The sequence below is a fragment of the Panicum virgatum genome, chromosome 1N (genome assembly GCF_016808335.1).
Source record: "Panicum virgatum strain AP13 chromosome 1N, P.virgatum_v5, whole genome shotgun sequence".
Classification (NCBI taxonomy): domain Eukaryota; kingdom Viridiplantae; phylum Streptophyta; class Magnoliopsida; order Poales; family Poaceae; genus Panicum; species Panicum virgatum.
In genome coordinates this window covers 48,242,633-48,266,998 of record NC_053145.1, presented here as the reverse complement: position 1 = coordinate 48,266,998, position 24,366 = coordinate 48,242,633, and the positions used below count along the sequence as shown (strand labels likewise).

The following is a 24,366-nucleotide window of genomic DNA, read 5'->3' as shown; positions in this document are numbered from 1 at the left end:
GCTACAACCAGGGGCAAACAGAGCTTTCATTTTGAAAACACAGGGGCAAATTCACAAAGTTTTAAAAGTAGAGGTAAAAATGCAATTGGAGTTGCTAGCAGGGGCAAGAACACCAATCTCCCAATCTAAAAAAAATCAACTCCAACAGACTCTCTACTCGGACCTCTAAAATGAGAAGATATCTAAATCTTCCCCTCCACCCCCGGACCCAGACCTGAGGGGTGAGGGGTCTCTAGGAACCCTCCATGTCCCACCAAATTGCTTCTTTCTTCTCCTCCCAGGCATCTCCCCTACCGTGCTCGTCAACATCGGGCAAGCCGCCGCCCTCGGCGCGCGCTAGGTCGAGCTCCGGGCCTGCCAGCGCCAGGCGAGCCACCGCCCTCGCCACGTCAACACGTCAGGCCAAGCTCCAATATGCCCCTGCACGCGGCTCGCCGACGCCGCCCTCGACGCGTTGGTGTTCCTGATCGAGCTCCGGGCGGCCCCTACATGCTGGAGCCAGGCCAGCCGCCGCTCTCGACGCATCGGCGCTAGGCCGAGCTCCGGCCGGCCCCTTCCCGCCAGCGCTGCGGGAGCCTCCGCCCTCGCCCCGCAAGGCCGAGCTCCGGCCGGCCCCTCCCCGCCGGCGCCAGGCCGAGCTCCGACCGGCCCCTTCCTGCCGGCGCTGCGGGAGCCTCCGCCCTCGCCGCGGAAGGCCGAGCTCCGGCCGGCCCCTTCCCGCCGGCACCAGGCCGAGCTCCGGCCGGCCCCTTCCCGCCGGCGCTGCGGGAGCCTCCGCCCTCGCCGTGCAAGACCGAGCTCTGACCGGCCCCTGCCCGTCGGTGCCGCGGGAGCCACCGTCCTCACCTCGCAAGGCCAAGCTCTAGCCGGCCCCTGCCCGTCGGCGCCGCGGGAGCTGTCGCCCTCCCCACGCCGGGCCGAGCTCTGGCCAACTCATGCACGCCGGCGCGGCGTGAGTTGCCGCCATCGGCGCATCGGCTTGGTCGGCCGATACTTGCGGTCCCAGCTCCAGGCAGCTAGAGGAGGAAGAAAGGAGAGGCAAAGAAGAAAGGAGACTGACAAGTAGGTCCCATATGGCAGGGGGAAGTAGGGGCTGAAATATAGAGGCTCTTGTTGGAGTTGGGTGAAAAAACTAAATCCTCAAAATATAAGAAAAGCCCATACTTAACAAGTAGAGGGTATTGCTGGAGATGCTCTTATGGAGTTACAGTAGACTTGCCTTTCTTCTTAATTAAACTCTCAGTTGAGGCTCCGCCACCGCCGCCGCAGCAAGTCGTCCTCCTAGTCCCCCAAGGCCCCAACCCAAGCGAAGCCGCGGCGGCCGCAGCGGCGGAGAGCGGAGGAGATGCTGCAGTTCCCGGCGCTGATGCGGCAGTGGCCGTCGCCGCCGCTGATCCCGGCGTCCACGTTGCTCCCCGTGCCGGCCACCTCCCATGAGGACGAGCTCCTCCTCGCCATGGCGGAGTCCGACCTCGAGGATAAGGTGCCGCTCTCCATTCCCTTTCTCCACTCCCTCCCCTCGGCAGGGTCCCACTTGCCTTCCGCCCTACCCGCGCGATGTCCAAGGGATACCTGACGCCTCCCTTTGTTTCTCCCCTGCTCGTCGCTCAGCTGAACGAGATCCGGAAGACCAACAGCAACCTGGTGATCATCGGAAAGCCCGCAGGCGACACCAAGGAGGAGTACGACGCTGAGGTGGAGGACGACGACGCCGATAACGTCGAGGAGTCGGACGGCGACGACTTCGACCAGGAAACCGGCTGACCCGGGCGGTTCCTCATTGCTCAGCCGGCCGCCTGGAGCCACGCCGCCCCCGCTGCCCAGTCTGTATTCCGCGATCCCCGATTGGCTCCTGCTATCTAGATGTGCTGTGTTACCCTATCCTGCTGCTGCATTTCGCTTATGTGGACCTTGTGTATGAAATTAGATGATTAATGCTACTTGGTCTTATCTAAAATCCAGACACTACTAGTTTAGTTTCCTCACTCTGCGCCAGATGCTGTTACATCTTCAGTTTTACTGTGTGCCTAGACTTACTAGTTATTAGTCCTTTTCAAGTTACTTACATTATTTGTTTTTCATGGTGCTTTTCTGGCTACAAATTCCTATATGAAAAATTGAAAATTAGGAAAACCATGTTTTTGTCTGCTTAAGGAAAAGCAATTCCCCAGATTGAATATGGAGCTATCAGTAATATAGGCTTCGCAAAACAACACACGGATATGATGATAGTAAGTGTCATTAACCTGGACATCCTCACTGAGGAATCACTAAAAGAACATATTGTCACGAACACATTATGAGCCACCTATTAGAAGAACTGAAGAAGGTGTAATATGAAGTATCTCGTCGTGCACATTGCCAGATGTGTTTTCAGTTTCCATTGACATGCCTGTTGAGAATCTATAAACTTGACCACTGGCTTTAGTTTCAATTCTCTAATTTGATAAGGCCAGTTTCTTTACTGTGTTAGTCGGCATGTGTATTTTAAGCTGGGGACATTAAATACGTCATGTCTAGTCTCCCTTCTTTTCTGAAACGGTGAAACCTCTGTGTATATGTGATTTTTTCATAAAAAAATGTGGGCCCCGAGTTCCATTGTTTATCTAGGGGCATAAAACATGATTTGCAACAAAATATGGGCTTGTTTGGTAGGAATCCTAAACCCTTCTAAGTTCTAAATGTTCTTAGTTGAAATTACCTATGTTGCCAATCTTTTGTTGCAAACTGTTCTTCGTTTCTTGTATTATCTGTATCCTATGATGTTGCATTCTTATCTGTTGTCAACTCACTTTTAAGGATGATTGGGTGTCAATGAGCAAAGCTGTGTGATATGATTATAATTTACAAGAAGCGCTTAGCCAATCATTGTGTATTATGTATAATGCTCTATAAGAAGTTACAGTATTCGACCTTGCGATGGACACAAGGTAGTACAAAATGTTGAAAATCGGGAGTCTGTTCCATGATTATATTGCTGGAAAACCTTTTTCCTAATCGCGCTCAGTTGCCAAGGCAATGATCATGCGCTCTTGGAAATCCTTGTAAAGTTCTGATAGAACTATCAAAATCCCTGTTTTAAAAAGCGTTTTAAAACTACGTTTAATCTTGATTAAACTCTAAACTTTGGCCTAGCGTTGCGTTTAATCACAGTGTCGTTTAATTACAAAAGACGTTTAATCTACGTTTAATCACAAAAAACTCTAAACCATAGGCTAGCGTTCACCTAGCGTCTAGCGTTTTTTAAAACCTTCAAAATCAGCATATCTCTTCACTTTTGCAAAAGGGAAAATATAAAAAAAGCCTTTTCCACTGATCAAAATTAATGAAGTGATAATGCTCTATGTCGCTTAAATGAGTTCTTATATTTCACAATCCACTCACATAAAGTATGCCAGAATCTTGGTTAGGATCATTGTGTAGAAGATACATAGCACAGCACCAACTGGAATTGTGACCAACCAGGAGGCCACAATTTCGCGAACTGTCTCTGCTCTGACTCTGTTGAGCCCTCTTGCAAATCCGACACCCATCACTGCTCCAACAAGTGTATGTGTGGCAGAAATTGGCAAACCAAGCTTTGATGCAAACAAGACCACTGAAGCTGCTGCAAACTCTGCCGCGAAGCCCCTGGTTGGTGTCAGTTCTGTGATTTTCTTGCCAATTGTTGCTATCACCCTATATCCCCACATTGCAAGACCTGCAACAATTCCAAACCCACCCCAAGCAAGAACTTCAGTAGGTATAACTATCTCAGCACTGCTTGCCACACCTTGAAGAATGGACAGAGCTGCAGCCAGGGGCCCTATGGCATTGGAGACATCATTGCCTCCGTGAGCAAATGACATGAAGCATGCTGATAAGACTTGCATGTAACCAAATACACCATACACGATCTGCAATTGAGCTCCTGTAGGGCCAGCAATGTCTGAAAGAAATCCAACCTGCTGAACATCTGCCTTCTCAGCAGATTCTATCTTTTCTGCTTCCGAAGACAGCAACTCACCTAGCTGTTTTTGTATCACTCGGGTAACAATGATGGCTCCTACTGCCCCACAGGATAATGCTTGCAGGAGAGCAATGGGAAAGACTTTACTGAGAGGAAAAGCAACAAACGAGATTGCAGTGACACCTGTAAACACTGCAATTGGTGCAGCAGCAGCAGCAGCTTGGCCTGGATTTGGTGCACTGTATACAAACTGAAGTGAAAAATAGGTCAGTACAAAACTAAACGTTGCATCTCTTGTGGAACATTTTCTATGCTCTGTATTTATGAAATTTTGATTCTATGCTTATTTAGTGTATTAGATGTTTGCCTAACTGTTTTAGTGACCTGTCCCTTTTTTGTCATTTACTCCCTCCGTTTTTATCTACATGTCGTATTAGGTTTGTCATAAGTCAAACTTTACTAACTTTGACCAAATCTACAGAAAAATATAGCAACAACTGTACTATCCAACATATATACTATCAACATATATTTCATGGTGGATTCAATAAAACAAATTTGGTATTGTAAATGTTATTAAGTGCATTCTATAAATTTGGTTAAACTTTGCCAAGTTTGACTTAGGACAAACCTAATGTGACATGTAAATAAAAACAGAGGGAGTAGCTTACAAAGGGAAACTACTGTAGCACTTACCCTGCGTATGCACTTGTAAACAAGAAAAGATACTGCTGCACCCATCAAGGGAGAAATGACCCAAGATGAAGATACTCTAGCCAAGGAGCTCCAGAAAACTGCATTCACCCCTCCATATACCAGCCCGAAACCAACCATGGCCCCAACAATACAATGTGTAGTTGAGACAGGCCAGCCATATGACGAAGCAACCTAAGAAACAGCATGAGTTAATACTATAGATGCTTATAAATGTTCTTGGATGCTTCCTGTTCCTTGTAAATGTTAGGAATCTGCATTCTCAAGACTAAAAAAATTGGAATATTGACAGATGTATTACATCCAATGATGATAGAAAGCTAATTCAGGAAGCATGCTACCTTATTTGTATTCGCACCCAAACATGTGAATATCATAACTTCATTGCTTACATAGATTCAAGCAAACTTCAGCTTGCTACAACTTTGAGATGCAAGGTTCTTCAAATTTTGTTTCTCACTGATATGTTATTAGCAAATTTTGCGCAATGAGTTACCTTGGTCTATTTGTTTGTGTACCTACTATTCCATTGTAGATGAAGTGCTAGACAAATATCTCTGAGAATTAGAAATGAAATGTGTACTTCTAAGGGAAGTGTGCATTAATGGTTCTAAGTCTTCATACAACTAAACTAATATCAATGTGCACATATGAGATTTTCATATCGTTAAGTGAAAACCATGCTCTAGGTAGATGGTTGGTTACATTTGTTTAAGTTACTGGTTGCTTTCCCTTTGCAGAGTTGTTCCTAGTCTCTTAAGTGCATTCTATTTGCAGAGTTCTTACTACAAGATATAAATGGACTGTGCTGAGTACTTGAGCTATATATTCTTTAAAGTTTTATGTGATTTGACCCTTTTGCATCTGAATGGTTTTCACATATTAAGCTTCATATTAAGATGCGGTTAGCCGCTACAAATTGTTGGCAAGATTTACTAGCTTCTATGAATGTAAATCTCTGAATTTTCCATATCAAATAAATCATGCAATTCTACTATGAATCATCTCACTGATACGACATCCTAAACCTACTGTATTGTAGGATGATGATCAACTGGGTGAAGTCTCAGTAATTCTGTGATCCTTGTGGCCATCAGAAGACTGGATGATCTGATTGACCTGGTATAGCAAGAGCTCAAAAGGGTGATGGAACATACCTGGAGCCATGTGCCAGCAGCAGCAAGGGAGGATAGCAATCCGGCAAAGAGCAGAGAGTCCTTTCCTTGGAACACAGACGCAACCAGTATGCCCTTCTGCATGGTGCTGGTGACATGGGTGCCCATAAGGAATGCGCCGGAGAACTCTAGCACCGCTGCAGTCAGCACCGCCTGCCGTAGTGTCAAAGCCCCAGATCCCACTGACGTCCCCATGGCATTTGCAACATCGTTGGCCCCAATATTCCATGCCATATAGAACCCTGACAGAAGCGTCAGATATGCCAGCACGCTCATCTTGAAGGTCCCATGACAGACCAGTGACCGCATCGCCAGCGGCATGGTGAGGGCAGCGAATGCAATCATCACGGAGATTGACATCGCCATCCGTGGCGGGATATGGAATGCCTTGGCCATCTCTGACATCTCGCTTTCCCCATTCCGCTTCTCCCTTGCCTCTGCATCACCAGCTTTTGTGCCAGAGCCATCATCAGCATCAGCAAAGGAGGATAGTGAGGCACGAGGGAGACTCAGGTGTGATCGCAGTGTCTTGGCATCTGTCACTCTAGCCGAAGAGAAACACCTCAGGCTTTGAATAGGTGGCAGCTGAGCAACGGGCTGACGGAGCAGAAGAGCGGCTGCCGCAGTCCACCCTCCTGCTCCAGCATGTGCTCGGGCGATGGAGAAGAATGGGGAGGATTGAGACATGGAGTGGCGGAAGCAAAAGAGGGGGGCTAATGGGGGCAGCAAGAGGAAAGAGATGAGATTAAGGGGTAGTAGAGGCGGAAGGAGAAGGGAAAGCGGTGGCAATAGGAATCTATGGGAAGAAATGAGCATGGTTATGTGGATGGAAGGAAGATCTTGGTTTCTGTGGTGGCCCCAGTCCAGGCTGAGACGAATGGGTGGTTGATAGAATGGGTGGTGCAAGGGGATATGAGCAAGATTCCTGCCTAATCCAAAACTTGGGGTAGCAGCTGCCCCCCTGACTGTTTCCAGTTGCATGATCATGTTGGGCTCCCCTTAGGTCCAGCCCGTTTTCAATGTTTTTTGCTGTTGTTTCTCTCCTGTGTTAGCATGGCATTAGCATCTTATGGCTGTTGAAAATCCTTGGATTCTGAAATATTTGTTGTGTTCCTTGTTTGGTTTCCTATCTGTTGCTATATCCACTGTGGCACTGTGCACAATAAGCAAATTGATGCACCATGCCAACTGTTCTTCTTTGCACTCAGTTTACTATTCTTCAGTTCTTGTGATAAACAAATACTTTACTGTTCATAGTGCAACTGTTTTGTTACCACACCGTCTAGATTCTCCATTCGCCACGAATATTTACCAGCACTGCAGAAGTGCAGGACAATTTGTGGAGTGAATTTTCATGGGTATGTTTTGTCCCATGGGAAATCTGCCTGGACTAAATGTTAACATGTGAACGAAACGGTTGTGGTCCAAGAATAAATGGTATGAGGTCTCTCATTTGACATGCTAATGTGCTTGTCACTTTTTGGAAAAAAAAACGAAAGAACTGCCAATTATATTGAAAAAAGAAGAAAGGTCCAGGTTGGAAACAACAAAAAACAATTCCGATCTGGATTGGGACATGCTTCAACACAAGCCGGACAATACCGTCACACAAGTTGTGCTTGTCATTGAGATACTATTTTTCTCAGTTGGCCATATGCAAATGGATGCAGCGGACCACAGAAAAGGAGCAGGTTCTGTTGCAACCTGCCAATAAGAAGAATCAGCGGGGTCCTTGTCATTTTTCTCAGTTGTGTTTGTCTTATCTTTGAACTGCAGGCAGATTGCACGCGATCCTTGGTACCCACCAGATGGAAGGACTCAGGTGCCCAGGGATGGCTACTCTCTGGGCTTAGGCCGAACTCAATGCTTGCATGGTATGAATTCGGCCTGTTCCAGCTGAGGCCTCCTCCATATTAGCCAAGCTTCTTGGCGATCGGTCGCGGGCCGCGCGCCGGCCCGCCTTTGGCCTGTTTAATGCCCGTGATCCAGCAACTCCACACTGCTTGACGTACACTCCCAGTGACCAATTATGCAATTTGCATGTCCGTGCACGCAGCTCCCTTAAAGAGGAAGATGAATTTCTTTCTTATAAAACTATCTAAAAAGTATTTTATCTACTTCATATTATCTCCGTTTCGAAAATCGATTAAACCAATATGTTCTATACGATGAGCGAACAAAACTAGACCCACTCGTATGCATTTTAACAATGTTTTACACTAGTAGCAACTTATGTGATGACTTGCTTTTTTTTCTGTAGCAACTTATGTATATACTATATTACTATAGTAACAACTTATGCGTATGACATTTTATGTTTGTGTTAATTTATGTATGTAATGATTTTTATGACAACTTATATTTATAATAGATTATTATGCTTTTGTGGTAACTTTGTTTTTATGATAATTTATAAATATTTTTATGATAACTTTTATTTTATATGTATGATAACTTGTATCTTATATGTGTGGCAACTCATGTGTATGAAATCATCTATTTTTTGTGGTAACTTGCGTGTATAACATATAAAAGCCTTAGATGCGTGACCCGTTAGGTTTATATGTAGACAACTGTGGGCGGAAACCATTTCTAAACTATAGGTAAATAGCGACACCTAGCAGAGCATACTAGCTAACTCTCTAATGCACATAAAGATCATATCACTTAAACCTAGATAGTACACATACATTAGCTCTTTTTGCGGCACAATACCAATCAAGCAGGTCTGCCGTAACGCGGCGCTTCCGCACACCCACAAAGACGAAGGTGAGATGCGATGTCAGAAATTGTTAATCGTGAACTCGTTGTGTCCGAACTGCAGCTTCATGAAGGAGGTTCGGCACCTGGTTTTCACCTGGCCAAACTTGGCGCCACCCTCTTTGCAAGCGGATTGCGTCGACATTCAGGCTTGGTGGACTTTCAAGAAATAGAGATCAGTGGCAGCTATCTTGATGGTCACAATGTGGAATATTTGGAATGAACAGGACCAGAGAAGTTTTTAATAACGAGTTCTAGCAGCCGGTTCAGGTGCCTAGTCTCATCAAAGCTGAATTACTGTTGCGTGCAGCGGCCTGCGGAAGGTTAGCTCCCTTAGAGCAAGATTTATGGTTTCACCAGCAGCCGGCGGTAAGCAGCGCCACATCATTCAGCTGGAGGGAGGGATGGTAGTGGTGGGTCCATAGTGGCTGTGGTGGGGCCTATAGCATCAATTAATGTTTTTTGTTACCTTGAGCCAATGGGAGTGCCCTCAAACTGATGTGCAGCAATCATCCGTCCATACGAGCCGGCGTTTCACAACTCGCCTACCTCCTTCTCTCTCCTCTATTCTCTCTCCGCCAACTATGATTTTTTCTGACCAGTACAGCTCGCAGCCCGTCTAGCTGGCATTAAAATACTTGCTCTTAGTTTTTCAATGTTAAGCCTTTTCTTATGTTGTTTGAGTGAGTCTAAGCTCTTTTATGTAATATCTCCTATGTAAAAACTCGCTTGCTTCCTTTGTTCTTGCAAATGAGCAGCACTCGTGCCGTATTTTTTTTAAAGAAAAGTCGAACTACTATATGTAATTGACACCTAGAATCGTGATTCCTATAATGAGAAATATATTTTGTATTGATTCACACTCACAAGCAACAACAGTTGAAGAGCAGCAACAGCAGGCAGGAGTAGTTCTGAATAAATGCAACAGTAGGCAGGAGTAGTATTCTGGACCAAAAGTTCAGAAGCATGATTAGCTAGCACCCATAGGCCCCAAGGGCAGCACGCGCACGCCAATAGAACACAAGCACCCATCGCGGGTATCGGCACCGCAGAGTCCCGCGAGGCCGCGAGCCCGCCCGCACCGTACGTTGCGGCGCTGCGCCTTCCCCGCCGGTCGCCGCAACCTATTGCCAACCGCGCTGCCAGCTTTATATAAAGCGCACGCCACGCGACACGCGAGTGCCCACCACCACCACACCAGGCCACTACTGCTCCAGAAAGCAAAACTGCAGAAGCAGAGACGCGCCCCCACAAACCACGAGTCCACAAAACCCCCACCCCCAAACCCTTCGTCGACAACTGGCCTTGCCCGCTCGCCGTCGCCGAGACCCGCTATCCATTACGCGGTCCGCGCGCACGGCCGTCTAAATCCCTAACCCCGGCCGACGACGGGGCGGTAGTGGCGGCGGAGGCGGAGGGGCTGGTGCCCGGTGCTGCATGTCAGATCGTGACTGCCGCGGAGTAGGAGGGTACGGGCACGGCCAGGTCGCGAAACCGCTCCAATGGCCGCAGCTGAGGAAAAGGCGCAGGTCGCGCCGTCATCCGGCGGCGGCGCCGTGATGGCGGGGGAGGCCGCGCCGGGCACCACCGCGAAGGGCTCGACCAAAGGTACGCGTGATCGGATCACTACTAGCCTTCCCCTGCCTCTGCTTTCCTCGGTTGCTGCATCACTTGGGTGGGTGCGTGTGCCGTCGATCAGGTGTCACGCTGTTCCCGTGCTTGCTGCTGGATTCGTGACGCACGAATTCACGGGCCGCGTGACGCGAGGGACGACGCGGAATCGCGATTAGTTGTGGGTTTTCATGGGGATCAGGCGTAATTTGGGGGGGGGGGGGGGGGGGGGGGGATGTTTCGGCAGGTCGTGTGACGGAAGGGATTTCGAAAGGGTAAATGCCTGGTGCTGGTGTCGTGCTGATCGCGATCACATTTGTAAGGTCAGATCGTAGTGATGTAGCGATACGCTTTGATATGATGCCGCGACGCTGAGTCTACTTATTTTTCCAAGCTTGGTCACCCATGTCATGAACAGGAGACTGGGAGAGTACTAGTAGATCTTAGCGGCTTCATATTCGTCTGAAAATAATTCTGCCATTAAAGCATCATCTTAGTTTGTGAGAATCTGATGATCATGACAAACATCCGTGTGGTTGCATTTGTTTATTCGCTACCAAAATAATTGTATAGTAACTCACTAGAATGATGGCGCAGACAATTTGTGTTGGTGATGCTGCCAGCATAAATTAAACCTGACACAGCTCAGTCAGTGTTTATAATGGGGATGGTATTGTTATCCCTCAGTAGTGGAATGCAGTTAGGAATTATGATGTGCGAGATATACTGTTCTGGATTCAGGATTCTGTTGAAGCGATGGTGTGACCCCATTGTTAACAATTTGAGTAACCGGACCACTAGATGTTTTGTATGGATCACAGCATGGCCAAAAGCAGTCTGATACTACATGAGTGGCTCATCCACATTCAATGCACATACTTCAATAGTGGATCGTGTGGGGTTGGTGGGGCCTACGAGTGTGTTTACTCATGAGTGCTGATTGTGTCCAGCGCGGCGTCTGATTATGCGTGGAATATCTCCTGCAGTTGTCTGTTTCCTTAGCATGTTTTTTTGTTGGAGAAGGTAATGGTATGCCAAGTTAACAACCCTGAACCAATTCTTTCAACAAAGTCAACAAACAATACAAATATAAGATTTATTATAGTGTTATGGTTTCCTAAAATGAAAAAAAAAATGTATTGGGCCAGTTATTGAGCTTAGGCTCCTTTCATTTGTTTTGTTGGACATTGCTCTTCTCCTTTATTAATATATATGAATGGGTAGAACTCCTGCTGGTTCTTTTCCAAAAAAGAAAATTTCAACTGGACCGGATGATAACAGGAATAAGTTATAGTATCCTGTAAAGAGGTTGGATCAGTTGAACTTAACTGTCATCCCAATAGTAGTATACTAGTATAATATCTGGCTTGCATATGACAGGCTTAATTCGACTCGTATTTCCACTTGATCTTTGTTCAGTGATTGCCACATTCTTTGAGTTTGTCCATGTAGTGAACCAGGAAGATATTTCTGCTTGTAGCTTTTTTTTTTCTTCCTCTTATGCTTTTGTTGATCTTGTCCAGTGACCTGTGATTTAGATTATCCCATTCTCTAAGTTTGTTCATGTAGCGAACAAAGAAGAGCTTTTCACTTGTAGCATTTCCAGTTTCTTTTTAATGTTTTCATTACCTTGGTTATCCCCTTGCATAAGATGGTGTCATAATTTTAAGAATTGCATACATATAATTTCTGACCAGCCCATGTGGCTTCTTTCTTGCTATTAAGAGACGTGTAATGATAAGAATACTGTAAAGTATGTAGTATGCTGGAGATGTATCTATCAGCAAGTGTTCCAGGCTTATCATGGTTCTGTGCATGTTGGCTAGTGTGCATTTGCGTATTTCATAATTTTTGTGTTATTAGGTTTGTTGATGCATTCTTTTGTACCCTTATTTACTTTAGTGCTAAATTGTGATGTCCAATCTGAGAAAAAAAAACATTGCAGGGATTCCAATCATGGTGAGGGCGCAGAGAAGCCACCCATTGGATCCTTTGTCTGCTGCTGAAATTTCTGTGGCTGTAGCAACTGTGAGAGCTGCTGGAAGAACTCCTGAGGTTTGCCAACCTACGACGTTTCTCTGTGAAAACAGGAGCGCACATTTCAAATAAATAATTTACAACCAACTTTCCAAAATTATAGGTGCGAGACAGCATGCGATTTGTTGAAGTTGTGCTCCTGGAGCCTGAAAAGAATGTTGTAGCATTAGCTGATGCATACTTCTTTCCACCATTCCAACCATCTCTGCTTCCCAGAACAAAAGGTGTTCCTGTTATTCCAAGCAGGTTGCCATCTAGGAGGGCCAGGCTTGTTGTCTACAACAAACAAACAAACGAGACTAGTATTTGGGTTGTAGAACTCTCTGAAGTGCATGCTGCTACTAGGGGCGGACATCACAGAGGCAAGGTTATATCATCAGAAGTTGTTCCAGATGTCCAACCTGCAATGGTATGTCTATATAGATTGGTTGGATGTTGTCTTTTCTTCTTGTGACCATTTTACCACGACATACGAGTCCATCTAGCACTGTTTAACGTGTACATTGAAAATATTTAGTAACGATATGCGTTGTGTTTTGGTAGGGGTGTTAATTAGCGACCCTTAGGTGCACCTCCAACCCTCTTTAGTACAAATTTTTGAACTAAAGAGGGTTGGAGGTGCACACTAAAGAGGGTTGGAGGTGCACCTAAGGGTCACCAATTTGCACCCCTATATTTTGGTATTTACCTGATAATCTCTTCTAATTTATTGCTGGTAAACTGTGGCATTTGCCAATTAGAACACTGATGTTTATTACCTGCTTGAATTGCCCGCATTTGTATCATAAATGCTAGTGATGTGATGTAAAAAATATTACCTAATGCTCATCTACTAATTAAATCAAGTGCTAGCCTTGGTTGGATTGTCCCTGTGTATTTTGCAGGACATTACTTTGATAGTGCTTGAGTATTTTGCAGGACGCTATGGAATATGCTGAATGTGAAGCAACTGTGAAAAACTACCCGCCTTTTATTGAAGCAATGAAGAAAAGAGGCATAGATGACATGGATCTTGTCATGGTAGATGCATGGTAAGCTAGATATAAATAATCATGTGTTGTAGTGCACTACAAAATATTATTGTTCAGATCTGGTTTTATTGTTCGGATCTGGTTGCAATCTTACTCGAAACTTCATCTTTGCTTCTAAAAAACAGGTGTGCAGGCTACTACAGTGATGCTGATGCTCCCAACCGAAGAATTGGCAAACCTCTGATCTTTTGTAGAACCGAAAGTGATAGCCCTATGGAGAATGGTTATGCACGTCCTGTTGAAGGAATCCATGTTGTTGTTGATATGCAAAACAATGTTGTGATAGAGTTTGAAGATCGGAAGTTAGTGCCTCTGCCCCCACCAGATCATTTGAGGAACTATACCCCTGGGGAAACACGAGGTGGTGTTGATCGAAGTGATGTGAAACCTCTTATTATCAATCAACCTGAAGGCCCAAGTTTCCGTATCAATGGCTATTTTGTGGAATGGCAAAAGGTAAAATACCTGTCCAGTGTCGATTTCTTTTGTTGATCCAACATTAAACTGGACCTGGTCCTGAAATTTACTCTTGGTATGTATCTTGCCAGTGGAATTTCCGTATTGGCTTCACCCCTAAAGAGGGTTTAGTTATCCATTCTGTTGCATACATTGATGGGAACCGTGGACGCCGACCTATTGCTCACAGATTGAGTTTTGTTGAGATGGTTGTTCCTTATGGAGACCCAAATGAACCACATTATCGGAAAAATGCATTTGATGCTGGAGAAGATGGATTGGGAAAGAATGCACACTCTCTTAAGAAGGTTTGGCGTTTATTTTCTGCAGCATAAGCAGTCTTCATTTTGTTTGCATATCTAGTACAATTATGCGATAAACTTCTTGGGCATATATGCCAAGCATCTTGATTAGTGTGTCAGGATTGAGTGAACATGTGTTTCCATGATACATGCCTCAGTGTCATAGAGAAGGCACTTGCCCTTGCCAAAAAAAACATGCTCCTTTCAGAATGATGTAAAGACTAACAATATCTTTATGAATATCTAGACCAGTCATATGAAATTTGGTTAGTGGAGATCTGAAAAATACTTTCAGAGTATTGTATTCATTAAGTGTCATGTGGGGACGCACGTATGGCCGGCGCAAGAAGGACCAGGGAGGCGTCTAGGCTCAGGACTAGTTAGAGATATTTTAGAGATTTGTTTTGTTAGCTTGGGAGATAAGTTTGCTTAGAGATTTGTTAGGAAAGTTTGTTCAGGTTTGGCGTCATATAAGCCAAGTCATAGGGATCAGGAAGTTAGGCTTTAGATTGTATCTATCTGTAAGCCGCCGTCCTGCCTCCCTGGTGCGACGTCGAGCCACAACGGCTCCGCCGCGCCGGCGAGGTCCAGGACCGCGTCTTGCTACTTCATTCAAATACAATCTACGTCGTAATCCTTCCTCCAATTCCATCGTCCGTGACAACTTGGTATCAGTCAAGCCTTGTTGCGTGCCCATGGGTGACGATCTGAAGGAGCTCGAGACGATCTCCACCACTCTCCGCGATCTGGGCGCCAAGTTCGACGACCTCGCCGTGAAGGTTGATCGTCTGGTGCCGCTCGCTCCGGTGGCGACCAAGATTGCTGCGCTGCCGGAGAAGGTCGTCACGCTCCAGTCCGCCACCTTCGAGAACACGGAGCAAGTCCGTGCCCTCAACCTCGCCTTCATCGGCGTGGAGTCGGCCCAGCGCGACGGCAAGGCGCCCACCCAAGAGGACGCCGACGCCACGGACGACTCCATCAACAACCAGCGGGACCATGTTCCCAAGCCACCGCCGCGTCCTGAACCCCCGTTCCGGCCTCCCCCACGCACGAAACCCCCGTTCCGACCGCCGCCGCGGGACCGCTTCCGCGAGGAGGAGGATGACTACGTCGACTCCCACTTCCACCCGCGTGTCCGCCTCGAGTTCCCCACGTTCGACGGCAAGGAGGACCCGCTTCCGTGGCTGAACCGATGCGAGACCTTCTTCCGGGGCCAGAACACACCGGAACGCCGCCAGGTCTGGTACGCTGACATGCACCTCACCGGCACGGCGCAGCTCTGGTACGCTTGTTTGGAGCTCACAGGCGGGACTCCGTCGTGGCGCCGCTTCGCCCAGCTCGTTCAGCAGCGGTTTGGGCCGCCCATGACGGACAGTCCGATGGGTGAACTGATGCTACTACGCCGCACGGACTCCGTCGAGGACTACACTGACAAGTTCCTCTCCTACGCCTGCCGCGACGCCGACCTCTCTGAACAGCAACTCGTTCAGATCTACATGGCGGGGTTGGTGAACCCGCTGAAGACCGACGTCGCCCTACGCCGGCTGGAGAGCCTCGACGACGCCATCATGCTTGCTCGCGCCTACGAGCAGCGCATGCATCTGTCCTCGACAGATCCCCCGCAGAGCCGTGGCGCCCGCTCTGCGCCCCACGCGTCATCGAGCTCTACGGCGTCTAAAGTCACTACGCCGGCCGCCGCCTCAGCTTCTTCTGCAGCACCAGGGTCGGGCAAGTCCTCGGCCTTGTCGGCGACACTCCCTCGCCGTCGTCTCTTGCCTGCAGAGATGGCGCAACGTCGCGCCGACGGGCTGTGCTACAACTGCGACGAGAAGTTCGTCCTAGGGCATCGCTGCAAGAAGTTGTTCGTCATCGAGGTGATCGGATTCGACGACAACGAGGAGGTGGACGAGGAGATAGAGTGCCTGGCTCTCTCGGGCACCTAGGACAACCCAGCCATCTCCGTGCACGCCGCCACGGGAGTCCGCGCTCGCGGTTTCCAAACGATGAAGGTCCATGTGCGTGTAGGCGATACCGTGGCTGTCGCGCTCCTAGACTCGGGCTCGTCACACAACTACATCGACGTGGGGATGGCCCAGAGGGCGGGCATCCAGCTAGCTGCACGCGCGGGCCTGACGGTGGATGTGGCGAATGGCGACCACATCGCTTCCCCGGGGTGCGCCATGGGCCAGCGCGTGCGCATCGGTGGGGAGGCGTTCGACATCGACCTCTACGCTCTCCCGCTCGGCGAGTATGATATGGTGTTCGGGGTGCAGTGGCTCGCCACGTTGGGCCCCATCTTGTGGGACTTCGCGAAGCACACCATGGCGTTCAAGCGGGGCGCCAAGCGCGTCTTGTGGCGGGGCATCGACACCACTCCAGGGCTGTCCGCAGCAGCACTCTCCGGCCCGGGTGACAACCTCATGGATGCCCTCCTAGAGGAGTTTGCGGGCCTGTTCGCGGAGCCTCAGGGGCTTCCTCCGCGTTGGCACCTCTCGCACCGCATTCGCCTCAAGCCCGGAGTGAGCGCCGTCGCGGTCCGGCCCTACCGTTATGCACACACGCAGAAGGATGAGTTGGAGCGCCAGTGCGACGAGATGCTGCGCTAGGGGGTCATCCGTCCCAGCTCGTCGGCCTTCTCCTCACCGGCCCTGCTGATCCGCAAGCCGGACGGAACGTGGCGATTCTGCGTCGACTACCGAGCCCTCAACGACGCGACGATCAAAGACAAGTTTCCCATCCCGGTGGTGGAGGAACTTTTGGACGTGCTGCGCGGCGCCAAGTTCTTCACCAAGCTCGACATGCGTTCCGGCTACCATCAAGTGCTGATGTTCGTGGATGATGTGGAGAAGACGGCGTTCCGCACACATCAAGGCTTGTTCGAGTTCCTCGTCATGCCGTTCGGCCTCACGAACGCCCCCGTCACGTTCCAAGCCTTGATGAACGACGTTCTACTGCCCTACTTGCGCCGGTTTGTCCTCGTTTTTTTCGACGACATTCTGATATATAGTTCTTCGTGGATGGACCATCTCCGCCACGTGCGCACGGTGCTTCGCACGTTGCAGGATCACCAGCTCTTCCTCAAGCGGTCCAAGTGCGCGTTCGGCCAGTCGTCCGTGGCCTACCTTGGTCACGTCATCTCAGAGGAGGGTGTCGCCATGGACAAGCAGAAAGTCCAGGTGGTCCTAAATTGGCTGGTTCCCAAGTCGGCACGGGCGGTGCGCGGCTTCCTGGGGCTGGCCGGGTACTATCGCCGCTTCATCCGCGACTTCGGCATCATCGTGGCCCCGCTCACCGCCCTTCTCAAGGAGGGTTTCCGGTGGAATGAAGACCCAGAACGCGCGTTCCGCGCACTGCAGCAGGCCCTCACGACGGCGCCGGTCCTCCAGCTGCCGGATTTCGATCGGGAGTTCGTCGTCGAGTGCGACGCGTCGGGTTCCGGGTTCGGCGCCGTTCTTCACCAGGGCGCGGGGCCTCTCGCCTTCTTCAGCAAGCCCATCGCGCCGCGTCACGCCAAGCTAGCAGCCTATGAACGCGAGCTCATCGGGCTCGTTCAGGCAGTGCGCCACTGGAGGCCGTACTTGTGGGGGAGGCGCTTCGTCGTCTGCACTGATCATCGCAGCCTAAGGTTCATCCTCGACCAGCAACTGACGACAATACCGCAACATCAGTAGGCTAGCAAGCTCATCGGCTTCGACTTCGTAGTGGAGTACAAGCCGGGTGCACTCAATGTCGTGGCAGACGCCTTGTCACGTCGCGACGAGTGCTTGGGGGACGCCATGGCAATTTTGGGGCCGCAATTTGCCCTGTTTGATGAGGTGCGCCAGGAGATCAATGGCGACTCGTCCCTGTCCGAGCTCCGTGATGCCATCCGTGGAGGCACCAAGTCGGAGGCATGGTCAATGGTGGATGGACTGATTCTCTACAATGGCAGGGTCTATATCTCGTCAGCCTCCGCTCTGAGGCCGGCCATTCTGGAGCTCGTTCACGGCGCGGGACATGAGGGACTACACAAGACTTTGCACCGGCTGCGTGCAGGCTTTCACTTTCCCAAGGATCGGGTAGCGGTGCAGAACTTCGTCAGGTCGTGTGCGGTGTGCCAAAGGAACAAAAGTGAACACTTGCATCCTGGGGGTTTGCTTCAACCGCTGGATGTTCCTACCACAGTGTGGGCAGATGTGGCCATGGATTTTGTGGAGGCGTTGCCCAAGGTCAATGGGAAGACAGTGATAATGACGGCCGTGGATCGTTTCTCCAAGGCGACGCATTTCATCGCGCTCTCCCACCCATATACCGCCACATCCATGGCGCGGGCATTCTTTGCTGAGGTTGTGCGCTTGCACCGGATTCCATCATCGGTGGTTAGTGATCGGGACCCGGTGTTTACTAGCTCGTTCTGGCAAGAGTTGTTCAAGTTGGCTGGGGTTAAGCTGCGCTTCACATCGGCTTTTCATCCGCAGTCCGATGGGCAGTCGGAGGCTACTAACAAGATCATTGCTATGTATCTGCGTTGCCTCACTTGTGATCGCCCGAGGAATTGGTTGGAGTGGCTGCCGTGGGCTGAGTTTTGCTATAATTCTTCGTATCAGCAGTCCCTCAAGACCTCTCCGTTTCAGGTGGTTTATGGGCGGCCTCCTCCATCGATCAGATCGTATGCGCCGGGGGATGCTCGGTTGCCGGCGGTTGACAGAGCCATGACCGAACGGGACGAGTTCCTGGCAGAGGTGCGGGATAGGCTGGAACAAGCGCAGCAACATTACAAGTCGGTGTATGATCGGCGCCGCCGGCCGGTCGTGTTTGAGCCGGGTCAGTGGGTTTGGCTGCGTCTTCTTCATCGTCTAGTGGCTTCTCTCAAGGTGCAAGGCCGTGGCAAGCTTGGGCCTAAGTTTTTCGGACCATACAAGGTGGCTGAGCGCATTGGTGATGTGGCATACAGACTCGTCTTGCCGGCGGGTGCTCGTATTCATGATGTCTTCCATGTGGGGTTGCTCAAGCCGTTCCACGGAGATCCTCCGGAACAAGAGCCGGTGTTGCCTCCTATTCAGCATGGGCGTGTGGTGGTCGAGCCTGCAGAGGTGTTGCGTGGCCGCTTGGCCCGTGGGTGTCGGGAGCTTCTGGTGCGGTGGAAAGGGGCGCCTGCGTCCGAGACGTCTTGGGTGGAGCTTGAGGAGTTCAAGACGCAGTTTCCGGCGTTCCAGCTCGAGGACGAGCTGCTTCTCCAGGGAGGGAGAGATGTCATGTGGGGACGCACGTATGGCCGGCGCAAGAAGGACCAGGGAGGCGTCTAGGCTCAGGACTAGTTAGAGATATTTTAGAGATTTGTTTTGTTAGCTTGGGAGATAAGTTTGCTTAGAGATTTGTTAGGAAAGTTTGTTCAGGTTTGGCGTCATATAAGCCAAGTCATAGGGATCAGGAAGTTAGGCTTTAGATTGTATCTATCTGTAAGCCGCCGTCCTGCCTCCCTGGTGCGACGTCGAGCCACCACGGCTCCGCCGCGCCGGCGAGGTCCAGGACCGCGTCCTGCTACTTCATTCAAATACAATCTACGTCGTAATCCTTCCTCCAATTCCATCGTCCGTGACATTAAGTTTTACAAAAAAAATGTGATATGAATTAGTAATTCAAGTAATATTTGAACATTGTTTCACTGTTCAAACACCTGTTTGTGACTGGAGCGTTGAATTTTGAGGATAAAACTTGATCTCTATTAGGATAAACAAAATGATCAATTTAGTTACTATGTTCTAGGAATTCCTGCCTTTTTTGTTTGTACTCACTTTAATTAAGTTTGAAATTGATATTGCACTGCCTCATCAATTGTTGTATGAACTATATTTTCAACTTTTCATAGGAACCTTTGAAATTATTTTTTCTTTTCACACTACGCAAGATGCTTTCCAGAATTGCATCTAAAAGGTTGTTTGCACTCAGTGTTCTGATATGCCTCTGGTATTTTTATTCTGTATTCTAAATATATTCTGTTGTTAATTTGTAGGGATGTGACTGTTTGGGATTTATAAAGTATTTTGATGCGCATTTTACAAATTTTACTGGTGGTGTGGAGACCATTGAGAATTGTGTTTGTTTACATGAGGAGGACCATGGAATCCTTTGGAAGCACCAAGACTGGAGAACTGGGTTGGCAGAAGTAAGACGGTCAAGGAGGCTTACTGTATCGTTCATATGTACAGTGGCAAACTATGAGTATGGATTTTACTGGCACTTTTATCAGGTGAATGTTATCTTACATTTTTCTGGTAGCACCTGCTGTATTTTAGTTACCTGCAAGTTCTGACTTGTTTTTTGATTGATGAAATTTGTTTGTATCTAACTTTCATTATGGACAGCATGTCAGCATCATACTTTATCTAAGTGCTTATTCTTTTTGTTCTTTCTGGTTGTAGGATGGTAACATAGAAGCAGAGGTAAAGCTTACTGGAATTCTTAGCTTGGGAGCTCTAATGCCTGGGGAACAAAGGAAATATGGCACAACTATTGCCCCTGGTTTGTATGCACCAGTTCATCAGCATTTCTTTGTTGCCCGTATGGACATGGCAGTTGATTGCAAACCCAATGAACCTTATAATCAGGTAGGGTTGTCAGCTTTCTCTGATATTTAATCATGTGATGATCAAAAGATCCATTTCGAAATCCTCAAATCTCCATTACCCCATCATTTACTCCATGATAATGGACCACGCAACCGCCCCCCCCCCCCCCCCTTTTTAATTTTTTGTTTATTATCACATTATTTCATCGGCACCTTAGCAGCCCACTATTTTATAGATGAACTTGGCTGCATAAAGCTTAATTGAAGTTCACACACACACACACACCCACCTTTCATCAGTTTGCCAACTACTGATTCTATCATACAATTCTCCTCTTCCATTGCAGGTGGTTGAGGTGAACGTTAAAGTTGAAGATGCAGGCCCAAAAAATGTGCACAGCAATGCCTTTTATGCTGAAGAGAAGCTTTTGAAGTCTGAGCTACAGGCAATGCGTGATTGTGATCCTTCATCTATGCGCCATTGGATTGTAAGAATGCACGCTAGATGTTTTCTCCCTTCCTCTCTAATTTTTTAAATCATAGTACGTGGATGTGAATTTCAAATTCTGGTGACACTTGACTTTTGTTCTTTATCATGGGTTAATCAGGTAAGGAACACAAGAAATGTAAACCGTACTGGACAACCCACAGGTTACAAGCTTATACCTGGTTCCAATTGTTTGCCACTGGCCCTACCTGAGGCCAAATTCTTGAGGAGAGCTGGGTTCTTAAAGCATAACCTTTGGGTCACCTCATCCAAAAACGATGAGATGTTCCCTGGAGGTGAATTCCCCAATCAGAACCCACGCATTGACGAGGGCTTAGCTACGTGGGTGAAGAAGGATCGGTCCCTGGAGGAGACCAACATTGTTCTCTGGCATGTTATTTGTTATCTTGTCATGTTGATTGGCATTCACCCGAGTGTTTGTTCTGCTTCTGAACCCCAAACTACACCCTGCAACTGCAGGTACGTTTTCGGGCTCACCCACATCCCAAGGCTGGAAGACTGGCCCGTCATGCCAGTGGAGCGGATCGGCTTCATGCTAATGGTACCCTCCTCAACTGAATTAACATTTTTGCAGACGATCCTGTTATTTTCTGAAGAAAATAGGCCACCTTCTTGTCTACTAGTCCTAGATTGCCTCAGGTAACATTTTTGTTTGTCCAGCCCCATGGATTCTTCAACTGCTCGCCGGCTGTTGACGTTCCTCCTGGACCTGACATGGACGCGAAGGAAGCCGAGTCGCCGAAGGACATCCACACCGAGCTGATCTCGAAGCTATGAGCTCCGTAGCCGGCAAAGCACGTCTGGTTTATTTAAAAAAAAAATGTCTGAAGCCCCCATTTGATTGTTGTACCGTTAGGATGCTGCAGTAACAGTTTAAACCGGTGGTAGCTTTCCCGTGTGTCACGCTCGGTATTCCCAGCTACTCTGTGCTGCTAGGTGGGTGCGCCTTGGGCCTTTGGCATGGTCCAACGGCCAGTATTCACTGGTACTGATACTGGATTACGTGATAAAAAAGAGCTCATTTAGTTCCCAAAAATTTTCACGTGCTACAGAACTTGTAACATTTGACCACTAATTTGAAGTATTAAATATGAATAACTGACAAAACTCATTCCATAACCCCAGGGTGAAATCGCGAGACGAATCTAATGAACCTAATTATGCAATGATTAGACAATGTTGTGTTACAGTAACCAACCTCTGATGACAGATTAATTAGGCTTAATAGATTCGCCTCGCGATTTTCTGTCCATCTGTGTAATTAATTTTATAATTAATCTATATTTAATACTCATAATTAGTGGTCAAACGGTCCCAAAATTTTTGGGAACTAAACGGCCCTAAATAGACAGAAATTTGCTCAGGCACAACTGCACAACTCTCATCCTGCACGAATCATGGTTGTTGATTGCTTCGCCTCTGTGTACTGGAGGGAGTGTGCACCGTGCAGTGCTAATGCTCCAAATGGGTCGCCGGTGGACGGCCGTGCCGCCATGGCCCGGTCGACAAACCATTTGCTGTGCACTGTGCTCCCCTGCCGCTGCAGCCTGCACCACGAATTTATAAACTTTGTCAGGTAATCGATGCAAGCACCGCGGCTAACTGTTTAAACATGGCGGCGGACGCGAAAGCGCGAGACCAAGCCGCACCCCCTCGCACTTTGTTTACGCCTTCCCATGCCGGTTTTACCCCTCCGTTGTCGTGCGGAAAACATGTCAGCACGACAGCACCGGCAGCAAAAGTCGCAGCGGCCAACCTGCCCGCCTTGTCGCCATTCGCTCGCACGCACGAGCCGGTGCGGAGACGGGAATTCAAACCAGATTAGCGCCAAGCTGGGGCTGCCTGCTCGTGCCCGTGCTCGCTCTCCGGCTCCGTGCATGAAATCGTCCTCTTCGTTACCGTCCGTTGGCGAGGCCTCGTTTGTTTTGCAGCGTGTTAGTGAATAGTGACAATTTAACTGCTAATTATAGTATCAAATAAAGTCAGTTTACAAAACCAACTTTAGAACTCCCGCACTAGTGACTCTGAAGAATCTAATGAGGTTTTCACCGCGCGATTAGAGGATGGTTACTGTAGCATCACCGTAGCTAATCATCGATTAATTACCGTTATTAGATTCGTCGCGAAAAATTACACCCATCCCTAAAAAGATTTTATAAATAAACTTCATTTGATTTTTCATGCCGAGACTGAAAAATAAGCGATAGAATTTTAGCGCGCCTAACCAAGGACCGAGCCCGTGTTTAGATACAAAATTCCAAATTCCAATTTTTTTTTCCGGCACCTGCATGGAGACTTAAATCTAGACGAAATAAAAAATGCATTGCGACTGCTGCCTGTAAATCGCGAGATGAATCTAATGAACCTAATTAGGCTGTAATTAGATGCTAAATTGCTACAGTAATGCTACAGTAAACAACCTCTAATGATGGATTAATTAGGCTCATTAGATTCGTCTCGCGATTTACAGACGAATTATGTAATTATTTTGGTGATTAGTCTATGTTTAGTACTTCAAATATAGAAAGATGCATTTTCAAAAATTTTACACCGCGCAACCAAAAGGGCCCGAGTGTCGCGCGAATAATTTGCGCGTGCATGTGCTCCGCCCGCCGCGGGGGGGCCTTGCTGGCCGTTGCGGCCGCAATGATTTGGTTTGACAGGATGGGGACCTCGTGGGCAAGGTTAACCTAACCGGTGGGAACCGGTCCGGTTTGACCGGTTACCGGTCAAACCGGTCCGGTCCGGTTTGACCGGTTACTGGTCAAACCGGTCCGGTCCGGTTCCGGTTCCGGCCGGTACTCAACCGGTCAAAATTCAAATTTTAAATTTGAATTCAAAAAATGAAAAATTCCCAAAAAATTCCTAAAATACTTCAAGGTGTGATAAATCTAATGGTGTCAAATTTTCTCAAAAATTCATTCATTTAGTATAGTTTGTGAGAATTTAAAGTTAAATCAAAAAAGAAAAAGAAAAAAAAATGGGCCGGCCCATGAAGGCCCACCGATCAAACCGGTCAAACCGGCCGGTAAACCGGTCAAACCGGTCGGTAAACCGGTAAAACCGGCCGGTAAACCGGTTGCACGGGAGCGTTTGAATTTCAAACCGGTCAAACCGACCGGTAAACCGGTAAAACCGGCCGGTAAACCGGTCAAACCAGCCGGTAAACCGGTCGGAACCGGTTGCACGGGAAAATTTGAATTTATTTGAATTTGGATTTGAATTCAACCGGTTTCCACCGGTTACCGGCCTAACCGGTCCGGTAAACCGGTACCG

General features: G+C 48.3%; 3 protein-coding genes across 3 annotated transcripts; 2 read left to right on the top strand and 1 right to left on the bottom strand.

Moving 5' to 3' along the window:
* Positions 1-1,128: 1,128 nt before the first annotated feature.
* LOC120656281 (anaphase-promoting complex subunit 15-like) lies at positions 1,129-1,988 on the top strand. Its single transcript, XM_039934324.1, has 2 exons — positions 1,129-1,483; positions 1,612-1,988. Exons 1-2 carry the CDS (start codon positions 1,346-1,348, stop codon positions 1,762-1,764), a joined length of 291 nt encoding a protein of 96 aa, XP_039790258.1. The 5' UTR covers positions 1,129-1,345; the 3' UTR covers positions 1,765-1,988.
* A 1,325-nt stretch (positions 1,989-3,313) lies between these two features.
* On the bottom strand, positions 3,314-6,894 carry LOC120656280 (inorganic phosphate transporter 2-1, chloroplastic-like). The gene is made up of 3 exons (XM_039934323.1): positions 5,821-6,894; positions 4,646-4,837; positions 3,314-4,199 (listed from the first exon to the last, which is right to left on the bottom strand). The coding sequence occupies exons 1-3, from the start codon at positions 6,823-6,825 to the stop codon at positions 3,381-3,383; spliced, it is 2,016 nt and encodes a 671-aa protein (XP_039790257.1). The 5' UTR covers positions 6,826-6,894; the 3' UTR covers positions 3,314-3,380.
* Positions 6,895-9,784: 2,890 nt separating this feature from the next.
* LOC120656279 (copper methylamine oxidase-like) lies at positions 9,785-22,126 on the top strand. Its single transcript, XM_039934322.1, has 12 exons — positions 9,785-10,206; positions 12,155-12,264; positions 12,350-12,655; positions 13,165-13,277; positions 13,403-13,733; positions 13,826-14,041; positions 20,028-20,264; positions 20,437-20,622; positions 20,930-21,070; positions 21,191-21,459; positions 21,550-21,631; positions 21,751-22,126. The coding sequence occupies exons 1-12, from the start codon at positions 10,101-10,103 to the stop codon at positions 21,865-21,867; spliced, it is 2,214 nt and encodes a 737-aa protein (XP_039790256.1). The 5' UTR covers positions 9,785-10,100; the 3' UTR covers positions 21,868-22,126.
* The last annotated feature ends 2,240 nt before the right edge of the window (positions 22,127-24,366 follow it).

Bases quoted from the DNA above. Each gene is read 5' to 3' on its own strand.
- LOC120656281 (XM_039934324.1), top strand. From the start codon at position 1,346: ATGCTGCAGTTCCCGGCGCTGATGCGGCAGTGGCCGTCGCCGCCGCTG. The intron at 1,484-1,611 runs GTGCCGCTCTCC...CTCGTCGCTCAG, and splicing joins AGTCCGACCTCGAGGATAAG to CTGAACGAGATCCGGAAGAC.
- LOC120656280 (XM_039934323.1), bottom strand. From the start codon at position 6,825: ATGATCATGCAACTGGAAACAGTCAGGGGGGCAGCTGCTACCCCAAGT. The intron at 4,838-5,820 runs GTATGTTCCATC...GCTGTTTCTTAG, and splicing joins CTGCTGGCACATGGCTCCAG to GTTGCTTCGTCATATGGCTG. The intron at 4,200-4,645 runs GTAAGTGCTACA...TTTTCACTTCAG, and splicing joins TTTACAAGTGCATACGCAGG to TTTGTATACAGTGCACCAAA.
- LOC120656279 (XM_039934322.1), top strand. From the start codon at position 10,101: ATGGCCGCAGCTGAGGAAAAGGCGCAGGTCGCGCCGTCATCCGGCGGC. The intron at 20,265-20,436 runs GTGAATGTTATC...TTCTGGTTGTAG, and splicing joins TTTACTGGCACTTTTATCAG to GATGGTAACATAGAAGCAGA. The intron at 21,460-21,549 runs GCATGTTATTTG...CTGCAACTGCAG, and splicing joins GAGACCAACATTGTTCTCTG to GTACGTTTTCGGGCTCACCC.